At 43.9% G+C, this 20000-nt stretch overlaps 1 protein-coding gene across 1 annotated transcript in view; it reads right to left on the minus strand.

Annotated features, from left to right (window-relative positions):
- The window catches only part of INSR (insulin receptor), a 1335646-nt gene that overhangs the window by 802887 nt on the left and 512759 nt on the right, over window positions 1-20000 (minus strand). Inside the window, exon 3 of the mRNA XM_044090750.1 lies at window positions 9532-9856. Within this exon, the coding sequence (XP_043946685.1) occupies window positions 9532-9856 (325 nt within the window). The remainder of the gene's footprint in view (window positions 1-9531; window positions 9857-20000) is intronic.

Here is a 20000-nt window from a genome sequence, read left to right on the forward strand (position 1 = left end):
CAAGAGGTAGAGGGTCAAGGAAGCCTGCAAAAAGACTTATTCCTTTTAAGGAAGGGTTGGAGGGCTTCCAATCACCTCTCTGTTTTAAGATTTCAAGGATGTCTCCAAAGGAGACATCTTCAGGGTGGACCATAGAGACCCTTCCTGTTAATCGCAGTCTGTATCTTCAATGAGAGACTCTTCGGTGGAGTCAACGTGTTTCCTCTTGCACGGTTTCTTCCTAGGTCCTTCTTCAGGGGGGGTTCTGTATAGGACTCAGAAGAAGGGGCAACCTGCAATAAGGTCTCCTGAGGCTCTTGTGCCTGATGTTCCATAACAGTGGCTTGTGTCAGTTGCAGCTGAGAGGGAAGAGTCAATAGGTAATCCAATGTCAACAGTTTGCCACTAGTGCCCTCTCCATCACCTGGAACGCAGGCCCACCTGAAGAGGGATGGGAGCCCAGAACAGAGAATGACAATCTCCAAACCAGGGTCACACCTCGCTCCAGCAAACCAGTCCCCAGGGATGGAGTCTCAAGAGTAGCCTGTACCATGAGAGCCCCTGGAACAGAGGACGGCACTATAGAAAAAACTTGAGCCACTCCCAGAACCAGAGAAGTCGCAGTCCAACCACAATCTTGAGAAAGCCTCGGTTCTGACTGAACCGAAGGCCAAAGAGACTCCAAAACCACGGTGAGGTCCACCAGTGGAACCGTAGTCATCAGTACTGGAAGAGTAGTCAGTTCCAGGGTCTTCGATGCCTGCTATGAGGTCAAAGTAGGAAAGTAAGCTGGAGTCCTTGGAGAAGTACCCCCAACTCCTAAAGGGATGGGGTTGTGGATGGTGTAGTAATCCCTCTAGCCGTTAACAGCTGATCAACAAGTTGTACCACATCAAGTTCCGAAAGGCTCCTGGTTGATCTAGTGGATATTCCCAAGAGGGAGTCATGCCGCTCTAGTAAGGGGCTGAACTGTTGCCCCAGAAAAGGATCTACCTTTAGAGAATATTGGGTCCGAGCCTCCAATGGCACCTAAGTCTCTGTGGAGGCTTGAGTAAGAGGAGTCAGTTTTTCTAAGCTAGACAAGGTTGTAGACTGTGTTGTGGTCGGTGCCGAAGTTAAATCACTGGACAGCACCAAGGGAGACCAATTTTGGGGTTGCATTGCCGGTGCTGTAGTGAAGGTGCCCAAATGGTAATCTGAGCCGATGGCAAAACTTTAGTAGATGGCTCCGTAGGTGTCATGGGGTAATTTTTGGTGCAGTAGTCACTTTTAAGTGTTTAGACTTGGGTTCCTCTGATTTTTCACTGGGTGAAGATGGAACAGTGTGTGTGAACTCTTTTTATGGGATTTGCTTGTAGGGCTGAATCCTCCGGCACAGAGATAGCTTCTGAAAAGATGTTATGTAATCACCATAACGTTCCTTGTTTGTAGTCCATCTCGCCCTTCATTCTTACTGATGGGATCGGAGATGATCCTCAGCTCTGACTCAGCCTATTTATAAGCCGTAAGTCTTCTAGTTGGCTTGTGGCTAGGTAGGTATCACATGGTGCACAAGTACAATCCCCAGATCCTGTTTGCTGCTAACTAGGAGAAAAAATAACAAGCACACAGAAAGAAGCAAATAATAAAAAGGTCTCCAGTGAACAATATTGTTCTGTCTCCAGGTACTTCCAGGATGGGGTAGGAGGGTGGGTTCATAAGAATGAAGGGCGAGATGGACTACAAACATGGAACGTTATGGTAAGTACATAACTTCTGTATGTTTTGTAGTCCTATCTCGCCTTCATTCTTACTGATGGGACAGCATCCCTAGCACTTTATTCTTGGGTGGCTCAAGGGGAAAATACTCCTGAGTACTGTGGAACCAAAGAATGCCCTACCCCTACAGTTAAATCCAATTTGTAATGAGTAATAAATGCGAGGGGTAGCCCAAGTTGCTGCTGCACAGATATTATCAAGTGGGACCCTGGCTTGAAAGGCTGCAGAAGTAGACCGAGACCTCGTAGAATGAGCCTTGATTTTGAAAGGTAAAGGCCTACCCTCAAAGGTGTAAATTTAAGCTATACAGATAGATATCCAGTTTGAGAGGGTCACTTTGGAAACTGGTAAACCTGACCTGGATTCGGAGAAGGAAATAATTGATCCGACTTCCTGAATTCTTTGGTCCGGTGCAAATAAAAACATAATTGTCTTTGAGCATCCAACTGATTTAACCTGTATTCTGCTGCGTTGGAATGATTTGGGAAGAACACCGGAAGTTCTATGGATTGGTTCAAAGTGCTATTGGAACAGACCTTGGGGACAAAAGATGGATTAGTACGAAGAGATACTCTGTCTGTGAAAAATCAGATAAGGGGGTTTTACAGATGATGCTTGTAACTCTGACACCCTTCTGGCAGAAGTGATAGCCCCAGAAACAAAATCATCCAAGACAGAAATTTCAAAGGCGTTGAATGAGAAGGCTCAAAGGGAGGAGAAGTCAACTTGGATAGCACAAAATTCAAATCCCCTGAAGCAACAGGTTCTTGAAAAGGGGTCTTAAGTGGCACCTTTGAGGAAGGTTTTGCACAGCCTATGTGATATCAGATAAGAATCTTGTATGCCTTGATGAAAACTAGAAATCGCTGCCAATTGAACCCTGATAGTGGCAGCCGCAGATCCCTGGTGGAAAAGCTCAGATAGGAATTCCAAATCTACCAAAATGGAAGCGGTATCATGGTCAACATTCCTTTTCTCAGCCCAGATACAAAATCTCTTCCACTTACTGGAATATAGTCCCCTAGTGGAGGGTTTATGAGAGAATGTTAAGATATGAGTCACGGAGGGTGAGAAGTTGTGAAGCCTGACTAGGAATGGAACTGGAGCAGCCAAGCTATCAAATTGAGGGTGGTAACGTGGGATGAAGTGAACCAGACATGTGCGTCAAGAGATCTGGCACTGGGTCCATAATCCAAGAGTAGTCTAGAAGAGGCCAGAGAAAGGGGAACCAAACCTGACGAGGCCAGTAAGGAGAACCAAACCTGACGAGGCCAGTAAGGAACAATGAGGATCAGTTTGCTTCCCAGCTGTTTCGCTTTCTGAATAACCTTGGGTATGAGAGGAAAGGGAGGAAAAGCATAAAGACGACCCAGGGCCCAATTGTGAACAAGTGCGTCTCTCAGTGACTCCCCTGGAGGAGGGATGAGGAAGAAATAGCTGCTGCATTTGGCATAGATCAGGCTGGCAAAGAGATCGCAGCAAGGCTGTCCCCATCTGCGGAAAATCTGCTCCGCTATTTCCTGTTTCAGAGACCACTCGTGAGGCAACAAGATTGCCTGGCTGAGCATGTCAGCTATCACGTTGGTTGTCGCTGGAATGTGCGTTGCCACCAGAAAACGCTGGGAAGATATTGCCCATTTCCAAACCTGAATGGCCTCTCGACAAAGTGGGTATGATCTGGTTCCGCCTTGTTTGTTGATGCACCATACTACCGACATGTTGTCTGATTGTATCGCAATCGTCCCAAGAGGCAGTAGGTCGATTGTATCGCAATCGTCCCAAGAGGCAGTAGGTCGATTGTATCGCAATCGTCCCAAGAGGCAGTAGGTCGTGAAGTGCTTGCAACGCCAGCAGCACTGCCTTCATCTCTAGAACGCTGATATGCAGGTGAGCCTCGTGATCTTGCCATGTGCCTTGGACAGTCCTGCCTAGATAATGCCCCCCGACCCTGTGAGGCATCTGTGGTCACAGTGGCAACAGGTTGGCGAGGGACAAAGTGCCCATGGTTAACTGGTTGGGTTGAGTCCACCAAATGAAGCCCTTCTTGCAAGAGTCTGTCAGCAGTATGCAATGAGATAATGGTAGGTGTTGAAAGGACCACTGGGACGACAGCAGCCACTGAAGAACCCTCATGTGTAGTCTGGATAGTGGCACTAGTAGTATGGTGGAAGCCATGGTCCCTAGAAGCTTCAGAATAGTCTTGGCCTTAACTTTTCGTAGGGGGAGCAGTTGGATTTGAAGAACCAGATTTTTTGCCCTTTCTACTGGCAGGCGAGCCAACATGTCTACTGTGTCTACCTCTGCGCCTATAAAATTCACAAACTGAGAGGGTGATAAGGCAATTTTTTCGCAATTGATACAAATCTCCAACTGGGCACAAAGTTAAATGGTAGCTTCCCTGGTGGTCTGAAGAAGTAAGATGCCTGGTGGGGGTGGTCAAGAGCCAGTCGTCCAGATACGGAAAAACCTGGAATCCTCGACGTCTCAGGTGAGCTGTCACTACTGCCATATACTTGGTGAACACCCTGTGGGCTGCAGTGAGAACAAACAGCAGAGCACGAAACTGGTAATGACTGGCTCCCAGCCGGAAGCTTAGATGACTACTCGACATCCTGTCCATTTTTATGTGGTAGTAAGCATCTTGGAGGTCTATTGAGCACATCCAAGTGTCTTTCCCTAGTAACGTGAGAAGAAACTGCAGTGTCACCATCCGGAACTTGCTCTTCTTTACTGATTCGTTCAATCTGCTGAGGTCTAAGATGGGCCTCCAGTCCCCTGTACGTTTTGGCACTAAAAAGAATCTGGAGTAAATTCCGGATCCTATCTGGTCTGCTGGGACTGTTTGGATGACTCTTTTTGCCAGCAACTTGTTGACATCCACAGTAGCCTGATCCCTGTGATTGGTTGTAACATCCGGGATCCACTTGGGTACACAGGGTGACAGATAAAAGGGTATGACATAACCTCTGGTAATAATTCTTAGTACCCATTTGTCTTGAGTGATAATTATCCAGGCTTCTGGATACAAAGAAATGCGACCCCCAACTGGCTGCAGAGAAGCACAGTCGGGCCCCATATCAGGAGCGCTGGTAAGGCCGGCCCCGAAACAAATTGCGGCCTTCCAGGTTTTGCAGTCCACCCCTGCCTCTAGGGCGACGTCTACCATTTCCTCCTCCTCCTCTGCCTCTGAAGGAGGAGTCACCCTGTGCATCTTGGAAAAACCTATGGGACTTCTTGAACCACATTTTACCACCTCTCTGACCCTTAGGGTATGGCCTAGAGGGGACAGTAAAATGTACTCCCATGGCAGAGTGTTTTTTCCCTTCTTGCTCGCACCGGTTGAGTGAGTGTGTCCTTTACCTTGGGTCCAAACAATGAAGAACCATTGAAGAGGGCATTGTTAAAGGTAGACTTGAACGGTTCTGCAAAATTACACAAATGCATCCAGGAATGACATCTTACGGAAATTCCTGAACCCGCTGCTCTACTCACTCCATCGGCTGCATATGAGATAAGCCTCATGGACGAGTTGATAATAGAGTTCAAGGTGGACAACTGGGTAGACACCTTGTCAGGGTCTCCTTCAGTACATGTACCTTGTAGAGAATCTCAAACTCCTTAAGGAGATCTCTCTGAAGCCTTGTGAAGTGTGTAAGGTAGTTCAGCGATCTAAGAGTAAATGTTGCTGACGAGAAGATACACTTCCTGTATCTGTCCATCGTTCGAGACTCCTTATTCGGCGGATGAACAGAAGACATTTCCGCTAGCTCCCACTTAATGGCCACCGCCACGGCATTTACAGGAACACCCTTAGACAAAAATTCCTTTTCCCTGGGTGCAGAAAGAAACTTATTCAGTCTGCTGGGGACTGGCTCCACGGCATCAGGAGTATCTCACACCTTCCAACTAACTAGCTCCATCAGTTCGTTGAAGGGTGGAGACACCCAAGAGGCTGAAGGTTGAGACCCGAAAGCCTTCAGGTACACTGACTCCTCATCAGAAGGGATGACAGTGGGCCAGCCGCACCTCTGCTTAAGGATTTCCAGGATGTCTACGAAGGAGGCATCATCAGAGGACGACTTGGGGGGACCCTTCTGACTCCTCAAAGTCTGTGCCCGAGGTAAGAGACTCTTCCTGGGAGTCTACATGCTTCCTCTTGCATGTTCTCTTCCGTGGGGGCTCCTCGGAAGGACATTCCGGGGAGGTCTTGGAAGAGTGGGGGCCACCAGCTGGTGGCTCCTGAGGCTGCAGGTCTCTGCTGTCCAGAGAGAGAGAGAGAGAGAGAGTAGGAACTGAGACAGAAGTAGGTGCCCTGGGGGGGGGAAAGAGTGTCGGTACCCCTGGTAGGAGCTGATGATCGGGACAGCACACTCCTCTCGAATGCCGGACCCCTCCAGCTCCGAAGACCTCCTCGGCACAGAGGAGACGGAGGATGCCATCGGCTCCGAGATAGACATAGGGTCTGAGTTCTCCCTCGCCAACGTGCAGAGAGGAAGGCTCAGAAACAAAGAGGTTTGGTTCCAGGCGTCTCTGTTGGGGCCGACCGGGGAGCTTCGGCTCCTAGACACCGTGGACAGCACCGACTGTCAGAGTGGAACTCTGCTCTGAAACAACCTCAGGGGGAGCTGAAACAGAGGGTTTCACCAGCAGTACTAAACACTCCGGCTCCGAAAAACCAGCATGGCTCGGAGGAGGAATCACCGAAGGGGGTACGAACTCAAGTGGCCCCGGAACAGACTGGGTCGAAGCCAACAACAATTTAGGTAAGGCAGATTACTTCATAAGTCTCAGCACTAAGCTCTCCACATCTTCTTCCGATAAACTCCTGGAAGACATGGAGGACAGAGTAGGAGAATGGGATCTCTGCAGTATGGGTGACTTTAATATAGGGGAGACCGGTAAAAGGTCCGTACACCGGCTCCATTGAATACTCTCAGTGGTCAGCTCCGAACTACTTGGCGCCGACCCTGTAACCACAGTAGTAAAATTCTCAACTGGCTCTGAACTCAGTGGGGCCGATGAGGCAGTGATTTTGTCAGGTTTAGCGCACACAGCCTAAACTAAGCGCAAAAGGCACCTTACAACTACTAATATCAAAAGTATGAAAACAGTAATACATCAATCAAGTGACAACTGGCACACAGCATACCAAGTACTATAAGGCCAACTGTACTTAAAGAATTTGCACACAAACGGCACTCTAACTCTAACTGCAAAGATTACACTAACTATAACTATACAATGCTATATAACGCTGTCAAAATATGAAATAAATAAATAAAGTTTTGAACAAAATGTGTAAAACTTAGCCACGGCCAAGAAAGAAGCACATCCAAACTCGGCGACGCAGCAAACGAGATCTGGAGATTGTACTGGTGCACCATGGGATACCTACCTAACCACGAGACAACTAGAAGACTTCCAGCTTGTAAATAGGCCGAGTCGCAGTCAAGGATCGGCTCCGATCCCTTCAGTAAGAATGAAGGCGAGATAGAGGAGTACAGAACATGGGTGTTTTAAGAAGGTTCATAAGTTAGTACTAAGCTAACTGCCCTTGCGAGCCATTTTAAGCCTAGCCAATTATCCCTTGCGAGACTCAAACCCTGCACCTTGTGTTTGTAAGGCAAACACCTTAACCACTAGTCTTTCAAAATAAGTTTGTTACGTCTCTCATTAAGGGTTCTAGAACTGAACCCTTGACAAATATCACAAGGAGGCTGAACGGTTAAATGAGGTACATTCAGACAATACACACAAGATATGTGAGAATCAGAATTCGGCATCTTACGGCCGCACTGGTCGCATTGTTTGAAACCAGACACTCCCCTTTTCTTCTAACATGGCTACACAGATGTACAATACAGAAAGTTTTTTTTTTTGTTATTTAAAGGGCAAAGACAAAGAAAGGAAGGAGAGGGAATACCAACAATGGTATTACAGAAATTTACCACAAGGGTAAGGGAGAGGGGATACCAACAATGGTATGTGAAGAAATACCTCAAAAGGGTAACAAAATAGCAGTAAAAGAAGTAAAAAAGGGTTTCCAAGAAAAAGGGTAAACTAGCTACTAAACAGAAAGGTGAAAAAGATTCTCAGAAATACTTCGAAAAATTTCTTTACTTAGGCTTAGTCGAGAGCTGGCTTGACATGGCTTTTCGGCAACGTGGCAAACAAGATCTGAGGTAACTGGGAGAAGGGCACTATAGGTAAAGCTTAGCTCGAGTGTTTTTGGCTGGCTTGAGCTTGGTATAAATCTGACTCAGATCCGAGGACAGAACCAACACCCATCAGTAAGGAATGAATGAAGATTAACATCACCACCACAATTTTTTTTTTTTTGCTACATTACTTCAAGTGACAGAACAATCTGTTAAGCAGTTTTCAAAAAAGCTTCTTAAGTAATCTTCAGATCTAGGCTTTGGAATGCATTTGACACCCTAAAAGAATTAACTCTACGCCTTGGGCACATACTTGCCATTATCTCCTATAGCAGCTTACCTAACGTGTAATGAATAAGCATCCCCTCTCCCCCACAGGGTCTTACACCTATGGACAGATGGCAGGAATGAGTTCAACAGTGTTATTCAACATTTAACCAGCAGAGGGCACATGAACACAAGCTACTCCACATAAAACTGCCTTTCAACCACAAATCTGAAGCCCCTCCCTTGGTAAATCCCAAAAATGAAAGCTTTGTTTGTGTCTTTCAGCTTTTCCCGGTTAGGGGTCACCACAGCGGAACTTGGTCCGCTAATGATTAGCAGTGGAATTTTACGTACCGGGTTACCAGCCCTGACACGCAACCTTCAACGAAGGCATGCCCCATTCATGTATGCCTCCACACAGAAGACGCTCTAGCTGAGAATCGAATGGGACAACATCTTGCTATGAGGCGACAATGCTACCGCAGCACCACCACCGCAGTTTAAATCCCAAAAATGAAAGCAAATTAAAAAAAAAAAAAAAAAAAAAAAAAAAAAACACTGAGTGTCAGTCTTGACACAATTTCCCAAAGGAAAAAAAATCACTGCTATAATCTGCAACATACTCTTTTGACATGTTATCCCCTATAGCTGCTTCTTAATTTAAATATAGCCCCACTGACAGATTCCACTGTGACCAGCGTCTTCGATTAGAGACATTAACTTATGCCATCCTTACTATCCTCATATTAGAACTGCTACTGCCATCTGTTTTGCTTATTAGTTGCTATAAGCATTTTGTCTGTTCTGGTCATTTCAAGTGGCTACTACCTTTATTAAAAAGCTTACTGAGAACTGATGTTTTTAAACAGTCTCAGGTTGTGTTTTTTTGTTTTTGCTATTTGCATTTTTAATAATACCCTCTATGTACAGGAGAGTTGTCTTCACAGCTACTGCACTTTATTTTTTATAACTTCATGCAGCATTTCTGCCTGGACCTTCCACAAAATGGGTTCTTGCTAGATAAACTTATAAATGCACAACAGGTGTCAAATTTTCCACGACTACAAATCTCAGGCGCATGGCAAGCATATATAAAATAACAACATCTACTGGTGACAGACAGTTCCCACATACATGTCTAAAGGTGACATTGTGATGCTAGGTGTTCTTGCGCACACGTCTACATGTGTGTGTATTTACAACTGATGCTATCAGTTTTGGGACATACCCAATCAACTGAGCCTTTAACAGTAATGATCGGCAGGTGTGAAACCTGAGTTCTGAGAGATCATGTGTACACTTATGCAAGTCACAAAGTTTGAATGACAAGGGCAGTCAGTACTAGTTAACAGTAAGGATTCTCACTTACTTGCTGGAGTTAGTAGTGTAACCAGAAGGACACTCAGGAACACATTCGTTGTTATGAATGACATATTGGTGGCAGCTACCCTCTTGATTTTTACACTTGTTATGGAGATCCTGACAAAAATCAAATGTCACACAGCGCCATCCTGCAAACTTGAGAAGTCCCTTTGGACAGGTTTCCACACATGTGACACCATCACTATCCAAGAAGTGACGACAGGCTACACACTTCTGAGGATTCTCAGGTTCATAGCAGCTTCCAAGACACTCTGTGTGGCAACATTTGAGGTCTGGCGTACAACTTCGGCCTTTGCATATATTTGGACAGACTGTTGAGACAACAAAGAGAAAAACTGTTTAAGCAAATACGCACCGTCAGGCCACCTACAGTAATCTAAAACAAAATTAAAAAAAATGGACACAATCCTAAGCCACTGTCATACAAAGGCACTTTTCCTTTCAAAAAAGTGGAGAAAAAAATATGTTCAGTTTGGTACAGTCATATCAGTAGACATACTTAAGTACTTTAGAGTTATCAGACACAGCAATGTAGTCTTTAAATACTGAGGAAATAAGACCCTGCGCATTTCTTGTCCGAATTACATCTCTTACAGATATAAAGATGCCCACAGTAAGACTGGTGAAAACAAGCTTTTATCAATGCAGAAGGCGGACTTGCACTGGCACTGGAGTACTAAGCTGAAAAATGTGCAGCAGAGCAGAAAAAAGCATCTCTGATAACAAAAACAGAATCTCATAACTCTTGGGCATGCATCTTACATATTGACCTTTTTATAATATGCAGGTAACGCAATTTTATTACTTACAAAATCAAAATATTTTGCTACAACCAAACATCAGTAACATTTACAATTTAGATGAGTGTCTGCAATATCAACTTAGAAAAAAAAGGAAACGCTGCCTGTTGCTAGAACACAGGACTAACAAAAGCAAATACATTTTTATCCTTTAGTAACACAATCACAATGGCACTTTTATATGCTATGTACCCCAGAAGAACTTGCAATTTTCAACTTATAAGTCCTTTATATATATATATATATATATATATATATATATATATATATATATGTCAATCACATCAGCCAACTATAACCATTTTTCAGGAATACAGTCCAGCTGAATTTGCCAACAATTAAAATAAAAAACATTACACAATCACAGTGTAGCCAAGATGTTTACAGGTAGACCCCAAAGCAATGAGGTATTTAAGCTGTGACTTTTGATGCAATAATGGAGACTAAGAAACTGAACCACACTCTACAGAGTTGGTCACCAACTGTATCAAACTGTAAAGTGTCGTAAAACTGAAAAAGAACTTTTAAATCTTGTTGTAAGTCAACCACCTCAGCATCAACGTTCAAATTCAAAATGTGTGCCAGTGGTTACCATCTGAAACAAGGACATCAAGTTGCACTTCTGCTCTGTCTCAGAAACCAGTACTGTGTGATCATTTACATGCAAGAATCGAAAAACAAAATACAAATTTTTGCTTGATGTCCAAATGCAAATGTCTTCCAAAAAGTACAGTTGTGTACACTTACCATAAATGTAGATGTTCGAGTGTATTCACTTTTGCAGTCATTACATTTGGGTAATCCTGCCAGCAGGTTGCCCTCAGTCGGCCTGAATTCCCAAGTCTTAGGTCCTGCGTCGGCTACTGTCACCCCTTCCCTGACATCAGGTCGTAAGGGGTATAAAAGAAGCAGCAGACACCATTTTCTTTAGTTTTTCTTGCCCCAGACATCAGGTGCCCCCAAAAAGGGCAGTCAAAATTTATATCTATATATAAAATAACATGCAGCAATATAAACTTCTCCTTAATCCACCAGCAAATATACCACATAGGTTGTATAAATCAGATAAGGAAAGATAGGTTCCATCAGAAGAAAAAGGGGGGGATGGCGGGTGGGTAACCTGGACTGCAACAGTGAATACACTCGAACATCTACATTTATGGTAAGTGTACACAACTGTACTATGTTCTTCGTGTTTCACTGTTGCAGTCATTACATTTGGGTAGATTCCCAAAGCTATGGTTGGGAGGCTGGAACTAAACAGCATTAGGAGCGGCTATGAGACCCTGCAGAACTGCAGTGGCAAAGCCTGCCCTGGATTTAGAGTAGAGTGGCAGATGATAGTGCTTTGTAAAGGTGTGCACTGAATTCCAAGTAGCTGCCTCTAAAACGTCCTTGGTTGGTACTCCTCTGAGAAAGGCTGCTGAAGTGGCTGCAGCTCTGGTGGAATGTGGCCCAATGCCCTTAGGCACTGGCTTGCCATGGTATTAGTAGCAGAAACGAATGCAGTGGCCTATCCATTTTTGAAACAGTCTGCTTTGAGATGGCCTTTCCTTGTGATCCTGCAGCATATGCCACTAGTAATTGCTCTGTTTTTCTGAAAATTTTGGTTCTGTCCAAGTAGAATCTAAGCTGTCTGTGTAAGTCCAAAGAATGCAGAATTACTTCCCCTTGTTCTGTGGATCTGGATAAAAAGTTGGCAGATGAATTGTTTGGTTAAGAGCCACACTGGACACCACTTTAGGCGTAAATGTTGGGTTTGTCCTCAGGGAGACCCTGTCCAGATAAAAAATGATATAAGGTTCCACAGCCATGAATGCCTGCAGCTCTGAAACTCATCTTGCAGAAGTTATTGCTAGGAGCAGAGCTGTTTCCCAAGATAAAAACTTTAAATCAGCAGAAGCAGCTTGGCTCAAAAGGAGGCAGGGTGAGTTTTTCCAAGACATAGTTGAGGTCTCATGCAGGCATTAGTGATCTCCTTGGAGGCCTTAAATTTTTGGCTCCTCTGAGGTACTGTTTTAAAAAGGGATGAGAAAAAATTGGTGGCTCTGCATTGTAATGTGCCAAAATGGCAGAGGCATGAATTTTAAGAGAGGAGAAAGATAGGCCTTTGTCCAGCATCTCAGTTAAGTATTGTAAAATCTGAGGAATATTTGGCACAGCTGTATCTGTTCCTTGTGCTTGGTTCCAAGTACAGAATCTCTTCCATTTGCCAGCATAAGATTTTCTAGTACTAGGCCTTCTGGCTTTCAAAATGACATCCATCACAGCTTTGCTGAGAGGTGTGTTTTGTATTATCCGCCATGCTGCCAGGTTTAAAGTCATGAGCTGGTTGCGCAGGATCTGATTGTTTTGCTGGGACAGTTGATGCGGTACTTGAGGTAGGGTCCAAGCTGGGCATTGAGACAAGCTCCTTAATTATTGGGTACCAGTGCTGGCGGGGCCAGTATGGTGCAATCAGTATCATCTTTGGCTTCTCCTGTCTGACCTTTAGGAGTACCTTGGGGAGGAGAGGCAGAGGAGGGAAGGCATATACTTTTAGGTTTTTCCAGCTGAAGGCTAGGGCGTCCACTTTCTATGCTTGTCTGTGATAAATCCTTGTGCAGAATCTCTGTAGTTGGTAGTTGTGAGGGGAGGCAAATAGATCTATGTCCAGGCATCCCCATTTCCTTGTTATCATGCTGAAGACTTGTGGATCCAGCTGCCACTCTTGGGGATCCATGAGGTTTCTGCTTAGTTCGTCTGCCAGAGTATTTTTTCCTTTCTAGCAGGAATTGTGCCTGCAGATGTACTTGGTAAGTCAATGCTGTGCCCCACAAAGTCATGGTGAGTCTGCAAAGGGGGTAAGAATGTGTGCCCCCCTGCTTGTTTATATACCACATGACTGTGGTGTTGTCTGTCTTTATCAGAAGGTGTCCTAGTTGAAGTAGGTCCTTGAAGGCTGTCAGGGCATTTTGAACAGCTAGCATCTCTTTTTGATTGATGTGTAGATGCATTTGGTTTGAGGTCCATGTTCCCTGAATGCATCTTCCTGCCATGTGGGCCCCCCAGGCATAATCTGACGCATCCGTTGCTAGTGTCTGGCTGGCTGGGGGTAATGCGAACGGCTGTCCCTTGTTTTGGTGACCAGCCTTTGCCCACCATCGAAACTCCTGTTGCAGGCAGGGAATGAGAGTAATTATAGTTTCCAGGCTGTGGCAATGTCGAGTCCAAACACTTTTTAGGTACCATTGAAGTCTCCTCATATGCAGTCTTGCATATGAAATTAGTAGGATGCAGGATGTCATGAAACCCAAAGCCTGCAGATTTTTTCTTGCAGGTAACTGGGCCTTTGTTGCTAACATGTTGAAGTAGGTAGTCCGTTGTCTTTGTTTGTCTGGCATGAGATAAGCCATCTGGGCAGCTGTATTTAAGCTTGCAGCCAGGAATATTATCTCTTGAGAGGGTACTAGTTTTGATTTCTTTTCGTTGACTGTGTATCCTAGGCATGTTAGAAGTTTTTTCACAAATGCCAGATGCTGTAGAAGAATGTCCATGCTCTCTGCTTGAATTAGACAGCCGTCCAAATAAGGATATATTTGTATTCCACTTTGCAGAATGCAATTACTGGTGCCAGGCACTTTGTAAAGACCCTGGGCGCAGTAGATAAGCCAAAGGGCAGTGCAGAGAATTGGTAATGCATTGAGCCAGCCTTGAATCTGAGGTATCTTCTGCATATTTGTCTGATTGGGACATGCAGGTATGCCTCTTTTAGGTCTAAAGTTACAAGCAAAGCGTTTTTGCCCAGCATGGGCAGAAGCTGCTGCAAAGTCAACATTTTGAATTTTGGTATATCCAGGAATGTATTCAGAATCGATAGGTCCAGTATTGGCCTCCAGGCCTTGTCCTTTCTGGGTACCAAGAACAGTCGAGTAAAATCCTTGTCCCCACTCTTGCTCTGGCACTTGTTGAATGGCCCTCATGTCCATGAGGGATGAGACTTGTTGTTGTGCCTCTGCCAATTGATTTTTTAGCAGATCTGGCCAGCCGTTTGTCTTTGGCAGGGTATGGAAATAGAACTTGTAGCCTTGTGACACGATATTTAGAACCCACTTGTCCTGGGTTATAATGTGCCAATTTTGAGAAAAAGTGCTAATTTTCCCCCCAGGGGTGCTGCCAGGAAATAAGCGCTTGGTGCAGGCAGGGGGAAGTCATTGGGACTGTTTCCTGTAAGGTTGTGATTTGTCTTCTCCACTTTTGGAGGCAGAAGCACCCCACTGCTTTGACCTGTATGAACCTTGAGCCTGGGATCTGCCTCTAGGGTGTCTAGGTCTACTCCTTTGAGGTCTGTCTAACACTGGAAAGGACCAATTCTTTGTTGGCCAGTGTCTACTAAACCTAGGTGGCTGTACTTGTAAGAAATCTTTGACCGTTTGCATATATTTAGCCTTGTCCTCCAAACAAAGAATCATGCTGTAAAGGTGCATCTAATAATTTAACTTTAACATGATCAGGCAGATTTTGTTCCTTTAATCAAGCATGCCTTCTAATTACAGAACCAGTAACTGCGGCCCTGCAGGAGGCCTCTAAAGAATCAAAACCACATTGCAAAGTATGCTTTCCAACTTGTTCAGCTGCATGCAATATATCCTGCATTTCCTTGTTTTCTGCACATTCAGAATTTAACAACATTTTCTGTTTAAGCAATGCCATGACATGCTGCTGATACTTGAGCATATGAAACTGATAGTTTAAGGCCCTTATAGCCAAGGTAGCAGATGTGTAAACCTTTTTTCCCTATCTATCCAGTGCCCTAGAATCCCTATCAGAAGGGGTAGGGTTTTTTGCAGCATACGCTTAACACCCTTGGGACCCTGAGAAATAGTTTCTGGGTCTGCAGCAGGGTTTTTAAAAATGAATTTATGTGAGTCAGGAACCCTGTAATATCTGTCAGGCTTAACAAGGGCTGGAGGTAAGGAGTCAGGGGTAAGACTGGACTCCAAAAACACATAGACTATGTCTAACACAGGAGGGATGGCTAGTGGCTTGTGCTGAAGTAATAACAGGAAATCCCGGAGCCTCTTTTTAGACTCTGAAAAATCTTGGCTCTCCCAGTGGAAATGCTCCCTCATGGTATGTAAGGTTTCCCCAAAAGAATAATCCTCAGGAGAAGAAGGTGAAGGTATGGATTCTTCAGCATCAAAATTCTCATGGGGGGAAAGAATATTTATGATCAGAAGAGGAATCAGAAAAAATGGAAACCTGATTTGAAGATTCATAGTCAGTCTCTTGCCTAGGCCTCTTATCAGGAGGGGGATGGGAACCCCTGATCAAGGTAATCAAGTCTTCGGCCATTTTGAGCATCTGTTTTTTGGGCATGGAGGCCTGTCCACGTGGCTCTTGAGGTTGCTTCTTTGCCTTTGAAGGTGCTTTAGTCTTAGCCTTTGAAGTCGGTTAAATGTATAGGTGTTTGGGTCTGAATACACCCTCAGAAGCCAGTGCCTGCTCAGCGGCTCCAGACCCATCTGAAGGATTAGCGCCAGAGGCTCCAATACTTTTGAGTTTCCAGCGGCGTGGCAGACTCCACGTGGGAGTTGGTAGCAGCCTGCGACTCTAAAGTAGCGTTCGTCAAGTGCTGCGAAAGCGCCTCACTGAGAGCCAGTGAACCAGCAACTGGCTTAGGAGAAGCTTCATCGGTTTTGGGCCTCGGCTGTCTTTCTTTTTCTTTGTGTTTTTTGTGAACTCCAGTAGTTGGATGGCTTTCCGACGACATTTCTGGATAATTAAATCTGTATCCAAAGTAGTTTAAAGCAAAATCATACTGACACTTAATAGTGCGTTGGTTAAACCTAGCACAAAACCGACAACACAGAAAATTATGATAAAGGCCTAGGCAAGGAATACAGTAAGAATGAAAGTCCTTATGAAGTATTTGCTTCCCCACAAGAAATACAATTATTAACTTTTTCTGACATCGGTTTTGGAGCAAGAAAAAAAGTTTCCTCAATGGGGTACTTAGCTTTATAGAAGACTTCAGATCTGAAATTCGAACTCAAAAATCTCAGGAGTCGGCCGACCGGCACTTGCAAACTGCTTCTGCTTCGGGCACCGCACGGCAAGAAAGACTAAAGAAAATGGCGTTGGCTGCTTCTTTTATACCCCTGACGACCTGACGAAAGCCGACGCAGGACCCAAGACTTTGGAATTCAGGCCGACTGAGGGTAACCTGCCAGCAGGATTACCCAACTGTAATGACTGCAACAGTGAAACATGAAGAACATCCAGTCATTTTCAAAATACAATATGGCAGCGATTAAAATGAGATAACTACTCAACTACACACAATACAAAAAAAGTTGATAAGACATGTATACACTGCTTGGAAAACTTGCAGATTACTCGCATTCCACAGTCTGCTACAACTGCATTATCCCTTTTAAAAACTGACTGGTTTGACATGTTTCAAAGCCTTGCCACTCTGTCGTAAGTTAAATGCCAAATCTAATTTTAAAGAGATACAAGTCAAACAAAGATGCAGTGATATAACCGTGGAATGAGTAACCCAGACTCTGGTGGCAGTTCAGTGACAAACTGCAAAACATTCTGAAGAAGGGTTATTCACTGAAGACAGAAGCATTTAGGATTAGACTTTCAATGTGATGATACCATCCTTATCTGGCTGGAGGAGCGCACAGAATGTTGCATAAAGTGCCCTTTTCAAAGTAACATCAGCGACTCCCAACAACTGAATATACTCCAAGTCAGTAACCACTTTGAGCTCACAGTACAACTGTTATTGCAAACATGACCTCGCGAGTCTCCTGGGCATGACTTATCAAAGCAATGTGCTGATCTGCACATTTATGAGTCAACAAATATTGAGGATCTGTGAAAACAAATGCACAATGTTTTTTTCCCACATCAGCATGCCAGGAATTCTGTATAATGCCAAAATATTCTTTCCTTTTTACTCAGGCACTTTGCACATCATTACCACGTGGCAGAACTGGGAGACAAAATTAAAAAAACATTCAGCAATACAAAAAAAAAAAAAAAAAAAAAAAAAAAGAGTAGCCTCAGTTTTCATTCCAAGCAGAATTCAGTTTCAGTTTGTACTCTAAAGGATGGTGAAGACTATTGCACAACTGCATACTAACAATGCAAGCAAGAGAAAATATCCTACAAGGTGGGCGTTACAGGGAAATACTGTAGTACCGAGGCTAGAGGTCATTTCAACTCCTGGAAGTTTCATTATTTCCCTAAAATGCCTATAGTCCTTTCCAGACGGCACTGATGCACTTGGCAAATGACAGTTTTATTTTTGCCGTTTACTGCATGTTTGGTGGTGCTGCGATAGCATTGTTGCCTCACAATAAGACGCTGTCCGGTTCGATTCTCAGTTAGAGTGTCTTCTGCGTGGAGACATGCGTGAATGGGCGTACCTTCGTTGAAGGTTGGGCGTCAGGGCTGGCAACTCAGCACGTAAAAATCTATCTGCCAATCATCAGCGGACTGGAGTTCCGCTGTGGCGACCCCCAACTGGGAAAAGTCGAAAGACACAACTGCATGTTTTTATAATTTTAAAAATGTTTTGTTTTTGTGTGCGTTTTAGTAGTCCCTGTCATATTGACCATAACCGCACCTTTTCCACTTTTCCATCTTTTCTCTAACTGCAATAAATGGACTTTTAAAACCTACATTATACGCAACTGTTCAAGGATATGCCCAACACTATAAAAAAAATACTTCTGTCATTATAAAGTTGCTGCAAATCACTGTTTTTAATCTATCATTACTAACGATGAATTTCTTATGACTTTTCATATGTAGAACTTGGTGTACATTTCTACTGCTATGCCTCTTCATCCATCCAGAACCCCTTTTCCCCAATTTTGCACATGTCATCGGGGGGAACTTCAACACTGACAATCATCTAGAGTCAAGGTTTATACCACCAGGTGGCTAGCCCTGCCGCGGTCTGTATGCAATCTCTTTGGAGCTTTTCTCGCCTGGCCTTCTGCTGTAATTGGATTTTTTACACACAGTCTACCTTTCCCAGTCAGCATAAACAAATAAATTATTTTGAGAAAGTTCACATAGTGCACTTTTAGAACAGTTACTAAAATAAATGAAGAAGTGCATCTGACTAAAGAACAAAGTGTGTGAATGACACCATGAATCTGTGAATCTGTGTGTGAATTTTAAATTTCATAAAACACCACGCGTCAGACTGGAAATGTCATATTCTACTGTGCATTTTAACAGATAGAACCAGATGTGAAATACTTGAACTGTAATTCTCCAAATGGAGAAGTGTTACTGGGGGGCCTCAGTAAACTCTGACACTGTACTTTACAGCAATTGAGAAGTAGCACAAATACTCTCAAGCAATAATGCTTGGCATTTTACTCAAACTGCCACACAAATAAATAAATAAAATAAAAGTTAGCTGTGAAACCATGACATTTGACAACTACTACAGTGGATGTCAAACTGCAGGATTTAACAGCTATTCTAAAAATTGTAAAAACAGATAGGTCCATCTAGTAATTTACGGACAAGTTTCTCAAGTGTTAAGCAGCTTTACAGCAGCATAACTAAACTGACTTCAAAAAAAGTCTGCGTTGCCACTTATTTGTTGGGCTTTATGAAGATGTTATAGCCCACTGATTTTTGACCAATCAGAATAAAGAATTTTGGAAGGCCTTTTGCCAAGTAAAAAATAATGTACATGCAGTGATTTAAAGATTTACGTTCATAAACTTACATTTAAAATGTATGCACCTGAGCAGCACATGGGAAGGTGGAGTGGAAGACGTAGAAATGATGTCCAGTGTAACACAGAGCAGTAGCTAAAGGTGTTATTGAACAGTCCAGAAAAGTTTGCAACTCTCTAGTAGTATGTAGTCTGTGTGTGTGTGTGTGTGTGTGTGTGGGCGCATGTGTGTCTGTGTGCATCTGTGTCTGAGAGAGAGTGCCAGCCATGCTAACTAACCTCCATGCTAAAAAGCGGGAAAACAGTTAAGACTCCTAAAGACTGGAAAATGGCAACTATAATTCCCTGTCACAAAAGACAGAAAAGAACAGTGGATCATAACCACTGACTGATCTGTTCAGAAAATTACGGAATCAATGCTACAGGGAAAGTTATTTAGAATGCCTGTAAGTTGATGGGGCAGAGAACCCAGGACAGAGGTAATTCACAACAGAAAAATCATGCACAAAAGAGAAATAGTCTCACTGCAAAATCACGCCATTAGAACAGAAAAGGGTGATTGCTGGTCACATGCTACTTTAGCAACACACGGCATAAAACCATACAAGTCTGTGAAATAACGATGTAGATTTGGCATATCACTATGACACGGGAAGGGTACAGTAAACGCAGTTACAGTATGTTGCATATCCTTAATGGGAGAAAGTAATGTATCCAGTTACACTGCTTTTTTTACTCAGGTAGCACAGCACTGCAACCACCCAGTCCCCTCTCTATCAAGTCCCATATCTTTCTGAAAGCATCAATGGTCCTACTGTCAAGCAACTCTAAGGGTAGCCTGCTCAAAATGTCTACCACACTTTCCATGAACAACAGTTTCTTTACAACTAGGGTGAAGTCAATCTTTTCAAACTAGAAAATGCACCCCCTCTGCTCCTTTTCTGTCTTTCCTTTCATTTC

Source organism: Protopterus annectens, chromosome 13.part0 (assembly GCF_019279795.1).
Source record: "Protopterus annectens isolate FY-2018-M chromosome 13.part0, PAN1.0, whole genome shotgun sequence".
In the NCBI taxonomy this organism is placed as follows: domain Eukaryota; kingdom Metazoa; phylum Chordata; order Ceratodontiformes; family Protopteridae; genus Protopterus; species Protopterus annectens.